This window comes from Neophocaena asiaeorientalis, unplaced genomic scaffold (assembly GCF_003031525.2).
Source record: "Neophocaena asiaeorientalis asiaeorientalis breed wild unplaced genomic scaffold, Neophocaena_asiaeorientalis_V1.1 scaffold346, whole genome shotgun sequence".
Classification (NCBI taxonomy): domain Eukaryota; kingdom Metazoa; phylum Chordata; class Mammalia; order Artiodactyla; family Phocoenidae; genus Neophocaena; species Neophocaena asiaeorientalis.
In genome coordinates, this window is record NW_020175400.1 from 101,004 (window position 1) to 116,449 (window position 15,446).

The 15,446-nt window shown below is 40.3% G+C and overlaps 2 protein-coding genes across 2 annotated transcripts in view; one reads left to right on the top strand and one right to left on the bottom strand.

Moving 5' to 3' along the window:
* The window catches only part of HDGFL3 (HDGF like 3), a 68,754-nt gene extending 67,880 nt beyond the window's left edge, over window positions 1-874 (top strand). Inside the window, exon 6 of the mRNA XM_024766493.1 lies at window positions 744-874. Within this exon, the coding sequence (XP_024622261.1) occupies window positions 744-749 (6 nt within the window). The 3' untranslated portion in view covers window positions 750-874. The remainder of the gene's footprint in view (window positions 1-743) is intronic.
* A 12-nt stretch (window positions 875-886) lies between these two features.
* TM6SF1 (transmembrane 6 superfamily member 1) overlaps window positions 887-15,446 on the bottom strand; it is a 25,900-nt gene continuing 11,340 nt past the window's right edge. The window contains exons 5-10 of the mRNA XM_024766492.1: window positions 13,934-14,016; window positions 13,189-13,310; window positions 11,325-11,429; window positions 9,421-9,513; window positions 9,103-9,222; window positions 887-1,630 (exon numbers count right to left, since the gene is read on the bottom strand). Of these exons, the coding sequence (XP_024622260.1) occupies window positions 1,439-1,630; window positions 9,103-9,222; window positions 9,421-9,513; window positions 11,325-11,429; window positions 13,189-13,310; window positions 13,934-14,016 (715 nt within the window). The 3' untranslated portion in view covers window positions 887-1,438. The remainder of the gene's footprint in view (window positions 1,631-9,102; window positions 9,223-9,420; window positions 9,514-11,324; window positions 11,430-13,188; window positions 13,311-13,933; window positions 14,017-15,446) is intronic.

Here is a 15,446-nt window from a genome sequence, read left to right on the forward strand (position 1 = left end):
CCTCTTTCATTCATCTCATGAGAACATTACTAAGGGGTTTCATGTATTTGGGATAATGATGAAGAAAACAAAAATAGCATCCCTGTGGGGAAATGTAACCTGATACAATTTAAAGTGGGACCAAAATTGAAACATAATTCTTTTAGGAAACGGAAATATTTTATCTTTGTCACATTGATGTAATCTAAATTTTAACAGAAAGCTAGGCTTCCGTCCTTTTTGTACATCTTGATTTTATTAACTTTTGTATTCTTTGAGCCATATGTCACAAGTAATTAAGTTGTAAATATTACACAGAATAATCTGCATACTCTTCAAATACTTTTTTTTTTTTTTTTTTTTCCGGTACGCGGGCCCCTCACTGTTGTGGCCTCTCCCGTTGCGGAGCGCAGGCTCAGCGGCCATGGCTCACAGGCCCAGCCGCTCCGCAGCATGTGGGATCCTCCCGGACCGGGGCAGGAACCCATGTCCCCTGCATCGGCAGGCGGACTCTCAACCACTGCGCCACCAGGGAAGCCCCCTTTTTTTTTTTTCTCCTTAATGGAACACTAAAAATGCCCTAGTCGTTCCTTTAGCTTTTTGCACTAATAGGTATAAAGCAGAGCCTCAGGGGCTGTTCTTGCTAATGCTGCAGTGCAGGTTGGAATCTCAGAAAACCCAGTTATATACTATAAAGGTGTGGATAGCTTTTATTCTTCATATCCAAAATCATCTAAAGGCTTGTTTTCTTTCTTTTTTTTCAGACCTAACTACCATAATGAATGCTGCATATTAAGAAAACCACAAGAAGGTTATACGTTTGGTTGTCTAATATTCTTGGATTTGATATGAACCAACACATAGTCCTTGTTGTCATTGACAGAACCCCAGTTTGTATGTACACAGAAAAATTTCAGTAAAAGCAATTTTTGAAACAGCAGTAAATAATATACTTTCCTTGGGAAAACATTTTTCAGACAACATTTTTAAATATTCTGATAATTTGTCTTTTATATTGAGGTTGATAATGAAACATATAGATCTTATATGCAAAAATATTTCTCCATCTGTATTTGCTATTTTGAAATTTTTAATATGCATAGACCATTTTCACTTTTGAATAGTTTCCTTTTCATGCTCACTATTATAGGAGCTAAATTGTAATTTTTCACTTATATTTAATGTGTGCAAACAGAATATTGAGATAGGTGGTCAAGTTTATTCACAAATAACTTGAAATATATTTCTTTAAACAAGCTTTCTGAGTAACTTCAATTTTCCTTCAAAAAAAGAAAATTTATCCACATAATTCCTATGATAGCTCACATATACAGTACGGAGCAAGAATTTATGTATTCTTAAATGTTCCTGTATGGGAAGAGAGTGGAATGGGACCAAATACTGGTACCAAAATAACAAAAGTCAGTAATCTAGAGAGAAAGAACATAAAATAATGCTTTTATTCAACTTTTTCATCTGCCTTTGTTTTTATGAAGAACTCTGGTTTGTAGATACAGCGATAGGCCAAGAGCTGAGGAAGAACTCCGTATGCTATGTTTAATGCTAAAAAAAGGATTTTCGCTTCTTCAGGGACTCTGTAGACATAAGCAGTTCTAGCATGAAGAGAAGCACCGATGTGAGAAAACTGAGCCTGTTGCATTAAAAAAAAGGGGGGGGGGGTGGTGGTAAGCATGGATTTTGTGTTTAGTTGGATGCACGATGAGTTCTGAATGGTTCATTCAGACCATGCTCCTGTGCCCTCAAAACCAGGACTTTCAAACAATCCATAGTCTTCAATATTTCATTGAATTTAGGGCTATTCTTGACTTAACTGTTCAAATAAAGTAAACCTTTAGCACGTCTTTATCAGGCTAGCTGTTTTTTTAACGCATCTAGTGCCCCCATACCAAACAGTAGTGGCTCAATTTGACAAAAAATCTGAATAAAACCTGCTTTTTCCTGATTTACCTTTGGAGATATCCTATATAGGAACTCAGTTGTGGCTCACAAAATGTGTTCCAATAAAAATGAAGCAAAAACAGAGTTTAGACAGCTTAAAATATTTTTAGCCTAACTATTTAAAGAGAAGCACTGAGAGAGGGCCTCAGCTTCATTTATCAGTTCTTTCACCTACTCCTTGGAGCAAGAGCTCAAAGCCTTTCATTATGCATTTGTTTGTTTATTTATTCACATATTTTTTTTTATGCAACTTATGCTAAGGGTTGTTTTGTAAGATAAGGGTGGGCGTAGGGATTTGGTTGCTTTTTATAAAATGGCAAATATACATGCAGGCAACCTTTTCAAATCAAATTATTTAGAAGTATGGCTTGTCAGCATAATCCGAGTTTACAAAACAGAAAGGCAAGAGCTTCCCATTTGTACTTAGATTACTTGTTGAGAACATACATTCAGAATGTGCCAGTTGGTCTTTTTTGATACTTTTCGTAAGCACAGGGGAATCTATTAGAAAAGGCTTCTGTGAAAGTATTTCCTCAGGATCCTTGTATCATTACAGAATGCAGTCCTGGAGTCTGCATTTCATATCTTACTGAAATTCAAGATATACACAAAGGATTGGGAATCTAAATGTAGTAAGTGGTAACTTAGTTCATCAGGATCAAAGTGAAGAGACAGAAGATACTATAATCTAAAGAAGGCACAGAAGTAACAAGAATGAAAACTAAATAATTTGCTTTAAATACATATGAGTTATTTTACATTTCCTTCCATATGAAATCAGTTTATTTTGCTAAGTGGTTAATAAATCAGTTTATTCTGCTAAGTGGTTAACACATATAAAAGTGTTACTTAGCACTTGACTTTACTATGATGAGCAAAGGACAAGTTTTCATAAGCAGTATGTATACAGATTGTATCAGTGACAGATTTTAACAGGTTACATTTTTGCAAGTTACTGATACATTCTGGGGGCCTCTGGTAGTTTTGCTGCTTTCTGGAGATGATAGAAATTAAATTAGTGTGGTGTGTTGCCAAGGACCCAGGGACTGACGCCAATGCCAACGCAGGAATCGTCTGTCTGCATGGTAATCTGTGAGGCACTGAGAGGGCTCTGCCCTCAAACACACCTCCCCCGGGGCACGTGCCCAAACAGAACCCAGCAAACGTTAAATATTTCATCTCTGGGCTATGAAGACAAAACACCTTGAGAGTAAAGGGCATTTGAGAGGCTGCCCTGAGGAGCTGCTCTTGTGGACATTCTAGGAACACTGAACAGGAACTTGGCCCCCGTCACTATTTTCTTCTAGGGCCTATTTTGAATAACAGTATTTTTCTGAATATTGTAACTAAATTTTTTCTTCTGGACTAGAGGCCAGATTTGAACCATGGTTTTAAGAAATGTGCATTTGGTGTCTATCTTTATAGACACTTATACACATCTCAAAAATCACCAAATTTGGGGAAATGCGGACCATAGTTTGAGAGAATAATATGAGCAATCATGCCTACTTGCATAGGGAACCTGCTAAAAAGTCTGATTTCGTAGGCTTTTTTGCTGCACTAACCGGTGCAGTTAATACCTCATTTTCACAAACAGCAAACTCATGGCAACATTAAAAAATGATCGTGTCCTTAGATTAGATTGTAAGCCCACCGGGCAGGTACTGTGTCTGATGTTTTGTGTGGCACCTATCACATTGTTAGAGCTCAATAAACGTTCAACAGTAATGGTCTTGTGACTGTCAAAATACAAAAAAGCTTCTACAAAGCATTTCTCTATTTTTATACCTATTTTAATAGGCCTTTTGCTTCAGAATTGTTTAACAAGGGGCAAAGATGATTGCATTTCTAATCAAAAGAGGTATGTAACTGAGAGAAAGAGCCTGAGGCCAATTTTCTGCAGTTCCTGTACTGCTCATGGTTCTAATGGGTGTATTTATAGTGGCCTCACCTCTAGCTGAGTGAGCAGTCCAACCATAGCTTCCTCCCAAGACATATGGTGTCCAGTTTCCAGGGTGCTGAAGTTTCAGAAAACCCTCAGTCTCACTTGAGAAAGGGTTCCCTTCCCAAGCACATAGCTGCTAAGGGGCTGCACCGTGTCTCCTGGGTGATTTTCCCACCAGCACATGAGACCTCCTTATGACAGGGCCGAAGAGCTCAGCCTGAGCACTGTGCTAGTAGGATCTGGTGGCTTGGTGACCTCAGTGCTGCTGAACTGACACATGGCCAAGATTACATGTTCAAGTTATGGGTCCCAGAAATTTCTCCAAAATTCAGTGATGTGAGGTTGAACCCCTAATAATTTTTCTTCTACTTCATTCTAAATCATTTTTCACCTTAACTTTAGTTAAGAGATTTACTTTGGGTTTTTTTTTTTTTTTTTAAGAATGTATGCTTGGGATGGAAAATGAGGCAATAAAGTCAAAGAAAAAGGTTAAATTTTAATAGCTGTGTTTTCCTATAGAGACAGCCTGGAAAGAATTTGACTAAAAATCACAATCTTGGTTCCAGAAAGGAGAATTGAAAGAGTTTTGTGTGTCCACATAAATATTATAGGCAAAAACTAATGTGAACATTGGGACAGTAGCCAGGTTATTTGGCTGATACGGTATAAACAGCTAATCTAGAACCGTGTTACCGTTTCTTAGGGTTTTCTGAGCGCCATAGTCTTGTGGTTAAGAACACTGAATCTGGAACCAGATTGACAGCGTCAAATCCCAGCTTCACCGAAAACCAGCAATATGACCTTGTGTTAGGTATGTAACTACCTCTGGCTCCTCACCTGAAAAGCAGGAGTCCACCTCATAGGATTGTTATACAGGTTCAATGAGTTGATTTTGTCAAGTGCTTAGGACAGTGCCAAGCACATGGAGCTCTTCCACAGACAGATAGAAAACCCAAGTGAAATACTTGCTCACGATCTGGCACTCTACTTGCTTGAAAACCGGGGCCCTTTGTTTTTAGATTCCCTTGCTGATCTTTTGACAATTTCAAGACTGTCTCCACCAAAGGATAACAAGCATGTAAAAAGACATTAAACCCAAGCTCTAGTTTTAATACTAAAAAAAAAAAAAAAAGATGTTTAGTGATGAATCACATCAGAAGCAAATGATTAAAATGAGATTTGCTTTAGTATCCCATGTTCTTCCTAAACCTTTACTTTCAGGTTTTCTTAAAGGCTTCCATAAAGGAAAAAACTTAATAAAACTTGTCCCCCAGTGGAGTCAACTCTTGACAACCAAATTATCCACAGATGAGCCTCCAGACCCTTTTGTGAGAAAGTATGTGGCACCTGCATAGCCAGGGGGTGGGAGAGTCTGAGGCAGCAGGTGGGAAGGGGCACTGGCATTGCCTGACTGAAGTGGAACTGCTCCTGCTTCCATGGCTGCGAGCTGTTAATTGGATGGCATGGCAGGCTCCCTGCCAAACCCACTGTGAATCTGTCCCAGAGCTTTCTTCCAGTTTCTCTGATTTTTAGGTAATTATACACAACACACAGCTACAGATTAATGTATCTTCTGAGCAACATAAGGCATTTCTCCTCCGAACTCTTACTGGGAAGCTTCTAACAACAACATTAACAAAAGCAACAAAGAGGCCCACAGCTTATAATGTGCCAGGCACTGCTCTACGCCCTTTACACATATTACCTCATAAAATCCTTAACAGCAGCTCTATGAGAAAGGTACTGTTATTATTCTTACTTTATAGAAGAGGAAACGGGATCAAAGAGGTGAGTGACCAAGGTCACTGAAGTGATCAGTGAATGAGATTTGAACCAGTCTGCCTCCAGAGCTCATGGTCTTAACCATATTAACTATATCTTTTCTTTTAATTTTAGCAGAGAAAAATTCTTCAATTGATTAAAAAATGCTAATAAGTAGATCTAAACAGCCTGTAATACTTTTCAAATTAGACTTGAAACTTTAATTTTATATGAAAAGACCCTTGGGTTAAAGTCCCCAGTGGAACTCCGGTGTAAAATGTGTCCTGGTTTTATTGCATTTTAGTTTACCTTTTGATTTATCTTTTGATTTCTGAAGGCAGCAGGTTTGGCAGATTCCTAAATGGTCTGAAATGAGGGACCTAATAACTACTAACCATGTTTTCCATTGACTTGTACTAGTCTAGAAGTTTTTCAAGGATTTTTTTCTTATTATTAAGTCACAGGTTCTTGGGAGTTCACTAGATCTTACAATAAAAGCAGATTTTGATAAAGTTAGTGGGATCATGAATACATAAAGCTTCTAAATTAGGAATGGCAGTTTTAGCAAGCTCGGGGTGCTAATCAAGGTAATGGAGAGCTTCTATGATGAATGTGTCCGATATCCTCTCAAGATGAGAATTCATTTCGTGAGCAAGTATTCGCTAAGCAGAAAACAAATCACAGAACTGGAATTCAGCATTCTCATCATATGCACTGTTTTGTTGCAGTATGATCTGTAACTTTTCCTCAGGCTGAACACTCTGAATAGGTAGATATTAAAGCCCAGCTAAGAGTTATGGGAATGTCAGACACGTAATTCTCAGATTGCACCATTCTTCTGTTGGGTTGGGAGAAACATCCTTCTGACATTGATAGAATCTAGTTGACAGCCTCAGGCTACCTTTGCAAATTGGGCAGTGATGGATGAGATCAGAGATTTCTTCAAGGCCTGGCGTACGACTGAAACTGCCACTGCTGCTGCCAGCCGCTCTGCCATCCACACTGCCTTTCCCAGAACCTCCTGGCTGGAGTCACAGGTGCCTGTCTGCAAGCTTAGCCTCACTAGCAGGTACAGGGTAGGTTTCATCTTACTGTTACAGATTTAAGTACCCATTCGCCCCCAAGCTCTGACCATCCTAAGCCTCCTGACTCTGCTGACCCTGTGCACATGGCTAGGCCCTGGCCTAGGTCTTCCTGCCTAGTTCTCAAGTTGTCTCCTGAGACTTGACCAGGTCCAACACTTGGCCTCACTCTTGCCAGCCTCCTAGCTGACGACACTCGGTGTTCCTGCATCAGGGCCTGGTGCAGGGCAGACCAAGGTACATGGCATGCAGAGGAAGCTGGATTGTGCAGGCAGAGTACACAGGTAATGAGTAGATGTTGAACCCTGAACAATCTAATCAAGGGGCTGGTAAGAGTGGGGCGAGTGGGAGGCCCTCTGTACCCTCCAACCAGGGCACACTCCAACATCTAAACGCTTCCGCAGTCTTTTCAAGTCTATTCAGCCAGTAAAGCCCACAGCTCAGGTGTCATTGCCTCCCACTCCCAGAAGGTCCTCTAACTCCTACATGCCACGTACAAAGTCTTACTCTGCTGTAGGATTCTGGAGCATAGTTAGTTGTTTGCCTGAGGAGAGGGATAACACAACAGAGAAGAATATGGGCTTTGGAGTCAGATGGGATTTTATATCCCTCTTCTAGTAACTTTGTGACCTTAGGCAAGTAACTACCCTGGGTTTCGGCCTGCTTATCTTTAAGCGAGGCTTTTGAAACACTTGCAGAGATGATGCTATGTGCTCACACAGTTTCTTCTGAGGCAGACAGGAAGACCACATGTATCAGCCTCCTCTGCAGTTGGGTCGGTGCCAGGCCTGACTTTTGAAAATATCCCACATGATCTTTGTACAAGCAATAAATAAAACTTTATTTTTAACCACTGGGTATTTGCTACTCCAGCAGAGCACACAGCCTGTCTTTACACAAATAGGTAAGTAAAACACTTAGTATGGCTTGCCTTGCATGAAGTAAGGTAATGAGAGCTCAGACTATCGTAGTGGCAGTGGAGCTGTAAAAAAGTGGTGGATTTGCAAATTACTCTGGCGAGAGAACTAACCCGACCTAGTGATGGGCTACATGTAGACGGTAAGGGAATAGGAAGCGTAAAGAACTACTCCACTTTTTTGACTTGAGCTGCTGGATGCCAGGAAGGGCTATTTTCAGAGATGGGGAGATGAAAGAGAAGTTGTGGGGCGGATCAGGAGTCCTATTTTAGACATTAAATCTGAGATGTCAGTAAGACACCCGAGTGAAAAGAAGGAGTTCAGAATTAAATATGAGTGTCTGGGAACAGTTTGAGCTAAAGATGGGAAATGAAAAGTCATCACCTTATAGTTGGTATTGAAAGATCTGGAAATAAAGACCCACACCAAGGCCTGAGAAATAAGGTATTCAGAGGTCTGCAGAGGGTATATACTAGTTCTCTTATGTCCTTCAAGGAAAGGACAGGAACCATTACTTCTTCTGAATACTGCATCAACTTTTTTTGATATTTATATTCTAATTCTATAGTTAAGAAGAAGTACCTCAGACTGCAAAGATTGAGCCCAGTGTATTAACCCATAAATGCTGTTACTGGTTTTAAACCCTGTAAATTCTAGTGTGTCTTTTTGCCATCATAATTATACCGTAAGTATAATTAACTGTATATGCCTAGAGTTCCTGGATGAACCTCATTTTTATGCCTGCTTAAAAAGAGCGAGACAAAAAAAAAAAAGAGCAGGACAAAGATAATGATTTTAAAAGATGAGTTCACTTGGGTTTTCTAATTTACAGTAAGAAAAGAACAAAATAATTTTCTTCCTTGTTCATAAGATCAATTTGTTTTGATAGGTTGTTATCTTATAAAAATATGCTTTGAATGATAATTCCATAGATAATTTCACTCCCAGTTCAATGAAGTAAGCATTCACTGAACATCTACTGTAGGCCAGAGGCTTGGCTAAGTAGCAGAGGGGAGGAATGGGATGACAGGCCCAGCTTCCCAGGGGCAGAACTTTTTAAAAACCAGTTTCCCTGGTCCTGTGTAGCATAATATAGTGAACTTCTGAAATCTTAAACTCAGATAGACACCTTAATGATAACAGCTCTCAATTCTCTTTTAGTAGCTGTGGTGTTCAGAGACTGGGAAACAGCAGTGCCGCTTACTGGGTATGTGACCTTGAACAAATCATTTAACCTTGCTGGGCCTCAGTTTCCTCATCTGTATAACTGAATGGCGCACCTACCAGATTATGAGATTTAAATAATGCAGAAATGTCTTCCAAAGAACTGTAAAGCAAAGGGCACAACATATCTAATAACTGTTTCCAACCCTAAAACACAGAGCAGAGATATTTTTTAGACACTCAACAATGACAGCCACATCCCCAGTAAACTTTCTTAACAGCATATTCTTAGTACCTGAGCTAGACCTCCAGCATGTATCAGTGTTACGTCAGGCATCCAGGAGCATCCAGGAACCACCAAGCCATAAAGCGCCATCACAAAGTAAGGGACAGAATAGAACAGATATGCCAGCATCTACATTGAACAGAGAAATAACGTCATCAGTAAATAGTTAATCTGGCCTTACGAAAAGCACAACATTTTCATCAATTAACATTTTCGCCTTAGAAAATGTTAACTCCTATTTCCTACATGGTATCACATTTTCCCGTTCTTAAAAAAAAAAAAAGAAAATTAATTTTAGAAAAATCTCAGGCTTCATAACTACTTGACCTGGATTTTAGCATAAGCAGCAGGATCCTTTAGGTAGGGCTCTTGAAATTGCGTATATAATCGGCAGAGCTCAGCTGGGCAATCCAAAGCAATCTACAAACAAAAATGAATGCATTATAAAGATACAGTCACATCTGGTTCTTATGTTTGCTGATAAGGCTAAACGTGCCAGGTTTCGTCACAAGCTGCTTTCTGTTTAACAAAAGCTATTTTAGAAGCTCAGTAAAAAAGGAAAGAAAATAAATATTCTACAGATTTACTCTGAAGAGATTAAGCAGACGTTAATAGTGGAGAAGGAAATGGAAACTAATGCCCTGTTCTTGGGATCTTCCGAGTATTCAGTTTAAATGTCTAGGTTTGGCTAACCAAAGCACAGCTTGCTTTAGATTATCAGTTTCACTTTTCCTGGGAATAACTCACCAACTATTCCCGGCAGGAAGAAAAGTACATTTCTATACCAAATTCATCTTAACTGTGCTTTGCAAGATTCAAAAAATAGCATCCTCCTATCTCCAGTGCCTCACAGAGTAAATGGCCTTTGGGGGCAGTAAAGGATAATGATTTGAAAGTGAGGTCCTCTCTGAAGCCACCTCCTATATCCATTTTGAAAGAGGGCAGAGCAGATTTAGTCACGGCAGAGTGGACTTTAGGCCACAGAACAGACGAAGTGTCTCTCTGGCACATTACTGGGTCCCCTCTGAGTCACCTCCCTCAGGTACCATTCCTTGTGTCCTTAGCCATAAATCCTGTCCCACCTAAATAACATGAACACGTCAGTGGCGGAGTTGGTAAAAATGGGCCCCAACCTAAAAGCCCCACCTACCAAAGGGTACACACTTGCCCATGCACACGTTTTTCTCAAGTGCACAGGGGAGTGGAGATGGCTATGCAAGAAAACAGTTGGGGCTCATTTTTATTGTTGCTGATTTTGTTCTTTTGACTTTAGGAATTACAGCAAACTAAACAAAGAATGGTTTCAGTGCTCTGTGGTCTGAGCAAAGCCTATGGCCCTGCTTTCTCCTTTACTTCCCTTCCCCATGCCACTCCTATTAGCCAACTCTGCTCCAGGAAGTTTCTGATGATCCAAAGAGGGAGACAGCTCTTAAGACTACTCACCCTGACCCAGCTAGCCGCCCCAAAACAATGAATCAGCTGCATCAGTTTACACTTGCCACTCTGCCCCCCAACTGCTGTGCAATGCCAGCAGCCTTAGAACAGTGATTGTCATTAAAGCTGAATATAATTACCCGTATAATTCTGGCTGCTCAAATTTATTGCTACTGAGAATAAACCATGAAACTGGGATATTGTGCAGGATCCTTGATCAACAAAAATAGTAAGAGCAATCACTTCCTGAGCGCTTATTAGGTATAAGGCCCTCTGCAAGTGTTCGATGTGCCTTATCATTTAATCTTCAAACAGTACTGTAAGGTAGGTACTGTTACTTTACACAGGAAGAAACTGAGGATCAAAGAGGTTAAGTGATTTTTCCAAGGCCACACAGCTAGTAAATGGCCAGGAGTCTTAACACTGTACTCTGGTACCCCTTCCTCAATCCCATCTCCCTACCCCTGAGAACACATGCATGCTCTGTGCCGCAGTTTGACTAGTCTTAAGTTACCACCCTTACCAAAGATACTTAAATCAGAAACATCAAAGGAACCAAAAGAATGAGACTAATGGCTAATTTTTCAGGTACAGAGCTTGATCCAAAGACCTGAAGGAGGTGGTATGGAGCAGCCCAGAAGGGACCTACCCCTTTGGGAGGAGAGGTCTGGGGTGAAGGTAGGAGAGTCAGGAAGCAGGTCCAGGCCTCCAGGCTCTAATGGGAGGTATGTTTTGTTACTGCACTAGGAAATCTGATTAAAAATATACTTTATGTTATTATGATCTCTTATGCTTACCAAGCCTCTAAACAGGCAAAATCCAGTTGCCAGAAGGAGACACACAACCAACATTAAATCACATGGTCTTCTCAGCAGATCTTTCGCTTGGATTTCTTGAATGACCTAAAGTAGAGTTGGTAACTAATGAGCAGGCCCAAGATGCCAAAGAATAATCTGAGATCTACTGAAACAGATACAATGATGATGGGTGATAAGAGAATGTTGAAGATTCAAAACCACTAGCCATGCAACAGGAAAATAATTTCTCCCCTCAAGTCTCAGTTCCTCATCTGTGAAATGAGACTGGGCCAGGTGATCTCAAAGGGCCCTTCTGGCTCTATGAGGCCATATTTTTTTTGAAAAAGCATTTTTATGATTATAAATGTAAAATATACTCATTTTTACAAAAAAACCATTAACCCATCATACTTCTATTAACAGTTGTTATATTTTCCAGTCACATATATATAGTTATATATATATATATCCACACACACATTGTACTACATATGTATGTATGATATATAATCTACATTTATTTTTTCACAAAATTAGGACTCAATGTATAAACAATTTTGCATTTGTTCTCTTGCCTCTCACTATCTACCTATCAGTACTTTACCACATTATTAAAAATTCTTCTAAAACAACATCACATGGAAGTGCCATATCTCTGATTATTGGACATTTAGGCATTTTCACTGTTACACTTAATGCGATGATGAGCAACTTTGTACATAAATCTTTGACAGCATCTCTGATGATTTTCTTAGGATAGTGCCCTAGAAGTAGAATTACTAGATTAAAAGGTTAGATTTGTTAAGGTTGATAACACTGCCAGGTGGCTTTGCAGAGCGATTCTGAATTTATGTTCCTACCAGCACTGTATGACAATGCCTATTTCTCCCCAGCCATCACTGTGTTTTAACGGTTTTTTTAAATGAACAGTCTATGTGTCTTACAACATGAACGGAACGGTGTTGATACACTGACATGGAGCCGAGTAAGGACCAAGGCTATGGTTACTGTTCGCTTATTTTTTAACAACCACCTCATTCCTCAAGAGGGTGTAAGGGAGTACCAGTTGTCAATGTGCCAAGCTGAGTTTACATAGCATGTGTCTAAATGTTTACAAATGAAGTGTCTGTAAATTAAAATGTATTTTAATGAATTCTATTGTAAGTCTTTTTGTAAAATGAAGAATTGTGTTCTGATTATCTCTAGTAACTCATATTTTCATATATCAATTTTGCTTAAAGGATCTTGCTTAAGGATCTAATACCTATGAAAGGAAGAGAAACTTAGAAAAATGTCACTAGCTTAGAAATGAAGACCTTAACAGAGTACCTGCCCGGCCAGTATTGTTTCACCTTGACCACCTCGGCTGTGAACGGAAGGGAGGTCTCAGAAGACGTCCTGTAGCCAGTCTCCATGTGCCTGGATCTCTTGGTAATCAGACCCTATGTCTGTGTGTGCTACCTGGAACAGCAGTATATCTCCAGCCTCCCTTTGGGGCAGTAGTGCATAGATATCTCTGAAAGAGGTACCCAGGTGCTCAGACTCCAGGCTGTTAACAGCCCCAGACAAACCTCACGCTCCACACACTAATGCGGAATCTCATGGGAAGAGCCAGTGTAACCTCTGGCACAGGAAGTTCCAAAAAGCATGGCCTGGCCAATCAAAGCAGATCTATTCACGCAGAAACAGACCATTCTGGCCACCATAACTAAGGTGTGAACCAATGCTGCAGAATGAGCACAGTCACACTGATTGAATGCTCCAAAGGCTCCATCCCTGGAGGCATGGTTCAATCCAGTATCCAGTGGACATGAGTAAGCCCTGTGAGTCTGAGAGCAGGTTACATTTAACTTAATAAAATCACCTTTGAGGGATAATTATAATTTTCTGATGGCTGATTATAGATTCTGAAACCAGCCCAGACAGGAAGACAAGTATATGGTATGGTTAAGAAAAAAGCAGGGCAAATGCGTGTTCCATACTTCCCTATTTAAAAGAGAGAGAAAAAGAGAAAGTCAAAAGTATATCCAAACACAACATGTAGAACACCTCCCCATCTCAAGTCATCTAAAATTTTGATATAGGCCAGACAGTATTTTTAATGAGACCAAAAACAGGTCAATTTTAAATTATTAGGTGTTTATTAACAGGCATGCCCTATCTATAGCACTTTAAAAATAGACAATATAATATCCTGATTTCTTGCATGCATAAATAACTCTTCTACATTAGCTTTCAAGAATCTTAATTTTCAAGTACATTTATCAAGTTCCCATAGTGTGTCAAGAGTTATATATAATACAAAGAGTTGTAGGAAATATTTTCACACTGAATGTAGCCACAAACACAATACTTACCCACTAGATCCTTCTAAAAGTCAGGAAACACTGATATTAGATAGTCTAATTGTTCAGTGTACACTAATGAAAACTGCCCAAAAGCATTTCTTAGAAGGTGAGATGGAAGGGAAAAGGAGTAATTCTGCAAAACAGCTATATTGGTATACTTGGAATTTCTTGGTTCTATTACAACCAAAATAGCTTCACTATTTAAAAACAATTCCTATTGTTTCAGAAAAGGAAAGTGAACTTTAAGATAAAGTTTCTTACCTACAATGTTTCCTGGCACAAAAACAACAATGCTCATAATAATAGATCCGACCCAATATAGGCCAATGGTTCTATAACTTTCCCTGTAATGAAAAAAATCCTGACTTAACACATTTGTCTTAGAATACTATTAGTATAAGATGCTCCACAATATTATCTTTGTTCTAACTAGTAAAGTACATGAGCCAAAATGTACTGAATCAAGAGTAATAAATCAAATACAAGGAACCCTGGTGATCAAACTGCATTTCCATATGTGATATGCTATAGAGCCCTCTTTGTGTCCTTTTGAATAGGAAATTATGCTTGCTACACTGGTCTGTTAAACCATACCATGGTCATCACTATCAAAGGAGTACTGCATTTCACTATTACTTATGAAACTCACAGCATGAAAGTAAAAAGAAGGTTCACAGAAAATTGGATCCATATTTTAAACCATTATGAGTAGGATGTGAAGTGGACTTTCCCTGGTGCCACAGGATTTTGGCCAAAGCCCCAGAGATAAGTATAATAAGTGATACCTACCCCATGTTCTGAAGGAGCTGCTAGACACACACCCCTAATCTTAATAGGCAATGTTGACAAAAAGTGTTTGCAACTAATAACTGACAGTCACCTCCATAAGGGGCCATGAGAAATTCAAAAAGAGATCCTCTGATGGGAAAGAGAAGTGGAGAATACTGTGTGCTTCCTGCCCTGCCCTACCCCCCAAGCCACATGCATCAGATCCCAAGAGGCCCGTTCACAGTGACTGGGATTGTCAGCAGGGGGACAGACCAGAATCTTCCTCCCCAACTGGATGCTAACTGAACCATAGAAACACTGGCCCCCTCCTGGCAGCAAGCAGAGCCTGAGCCTTCTCAGAAATGCCTGATGTGTTCCCTGGAGCTTGGGAACATTCATGAAGAGATTGGGGGGGGGGCCCTAGAAAAGTCCAGAAATTAGTTGGAACTGTCCTTGAGTGGATGACTGAGGGCATGGGAGGGGCACAGGACAGTTGGTCAAGCTGAATTTCAACCTGGTGTGGGGCAAAATGCACGGCTTTCTCTAACCTGGAGCCAAGGGGAGGCCTGGAAAGGTAGCTGGGCTTGAGCCATCTTTTAAGGATCCCCACCCCAAAGGGCGTGGCCCCAGCAGAAAGAAGCTGTGGGTGTACCACCATGGGCAGGAGAGTCACACAAATTCAGTCTGAGAGAGCATTGCTCATTTCAGGGTTCAGTGTAATGCAGAGGTTCCTTCCTGTGGTAGGGGTCTCCAAGAACCCACACATGTGCCCCACAAGACAGAGCCAGCATATCATAACAGAGGCTACCAATTCCCAGAAAACAGCAATTGTCGTGTTAGTCTCTGCCCCTCTTCCTTCAACCCCATGTACATACACACATACTCCCAGAGGAGCCAGCCGCAGAGCAAGCTGAGAAGGAATCAAGGGACAGACCACGCACCCCAGCCTCAAAGCAGGCCGCTAAGCTTCAGGGGTAAGCCTGAACTGGAGGGAAAGAGAGCTCTG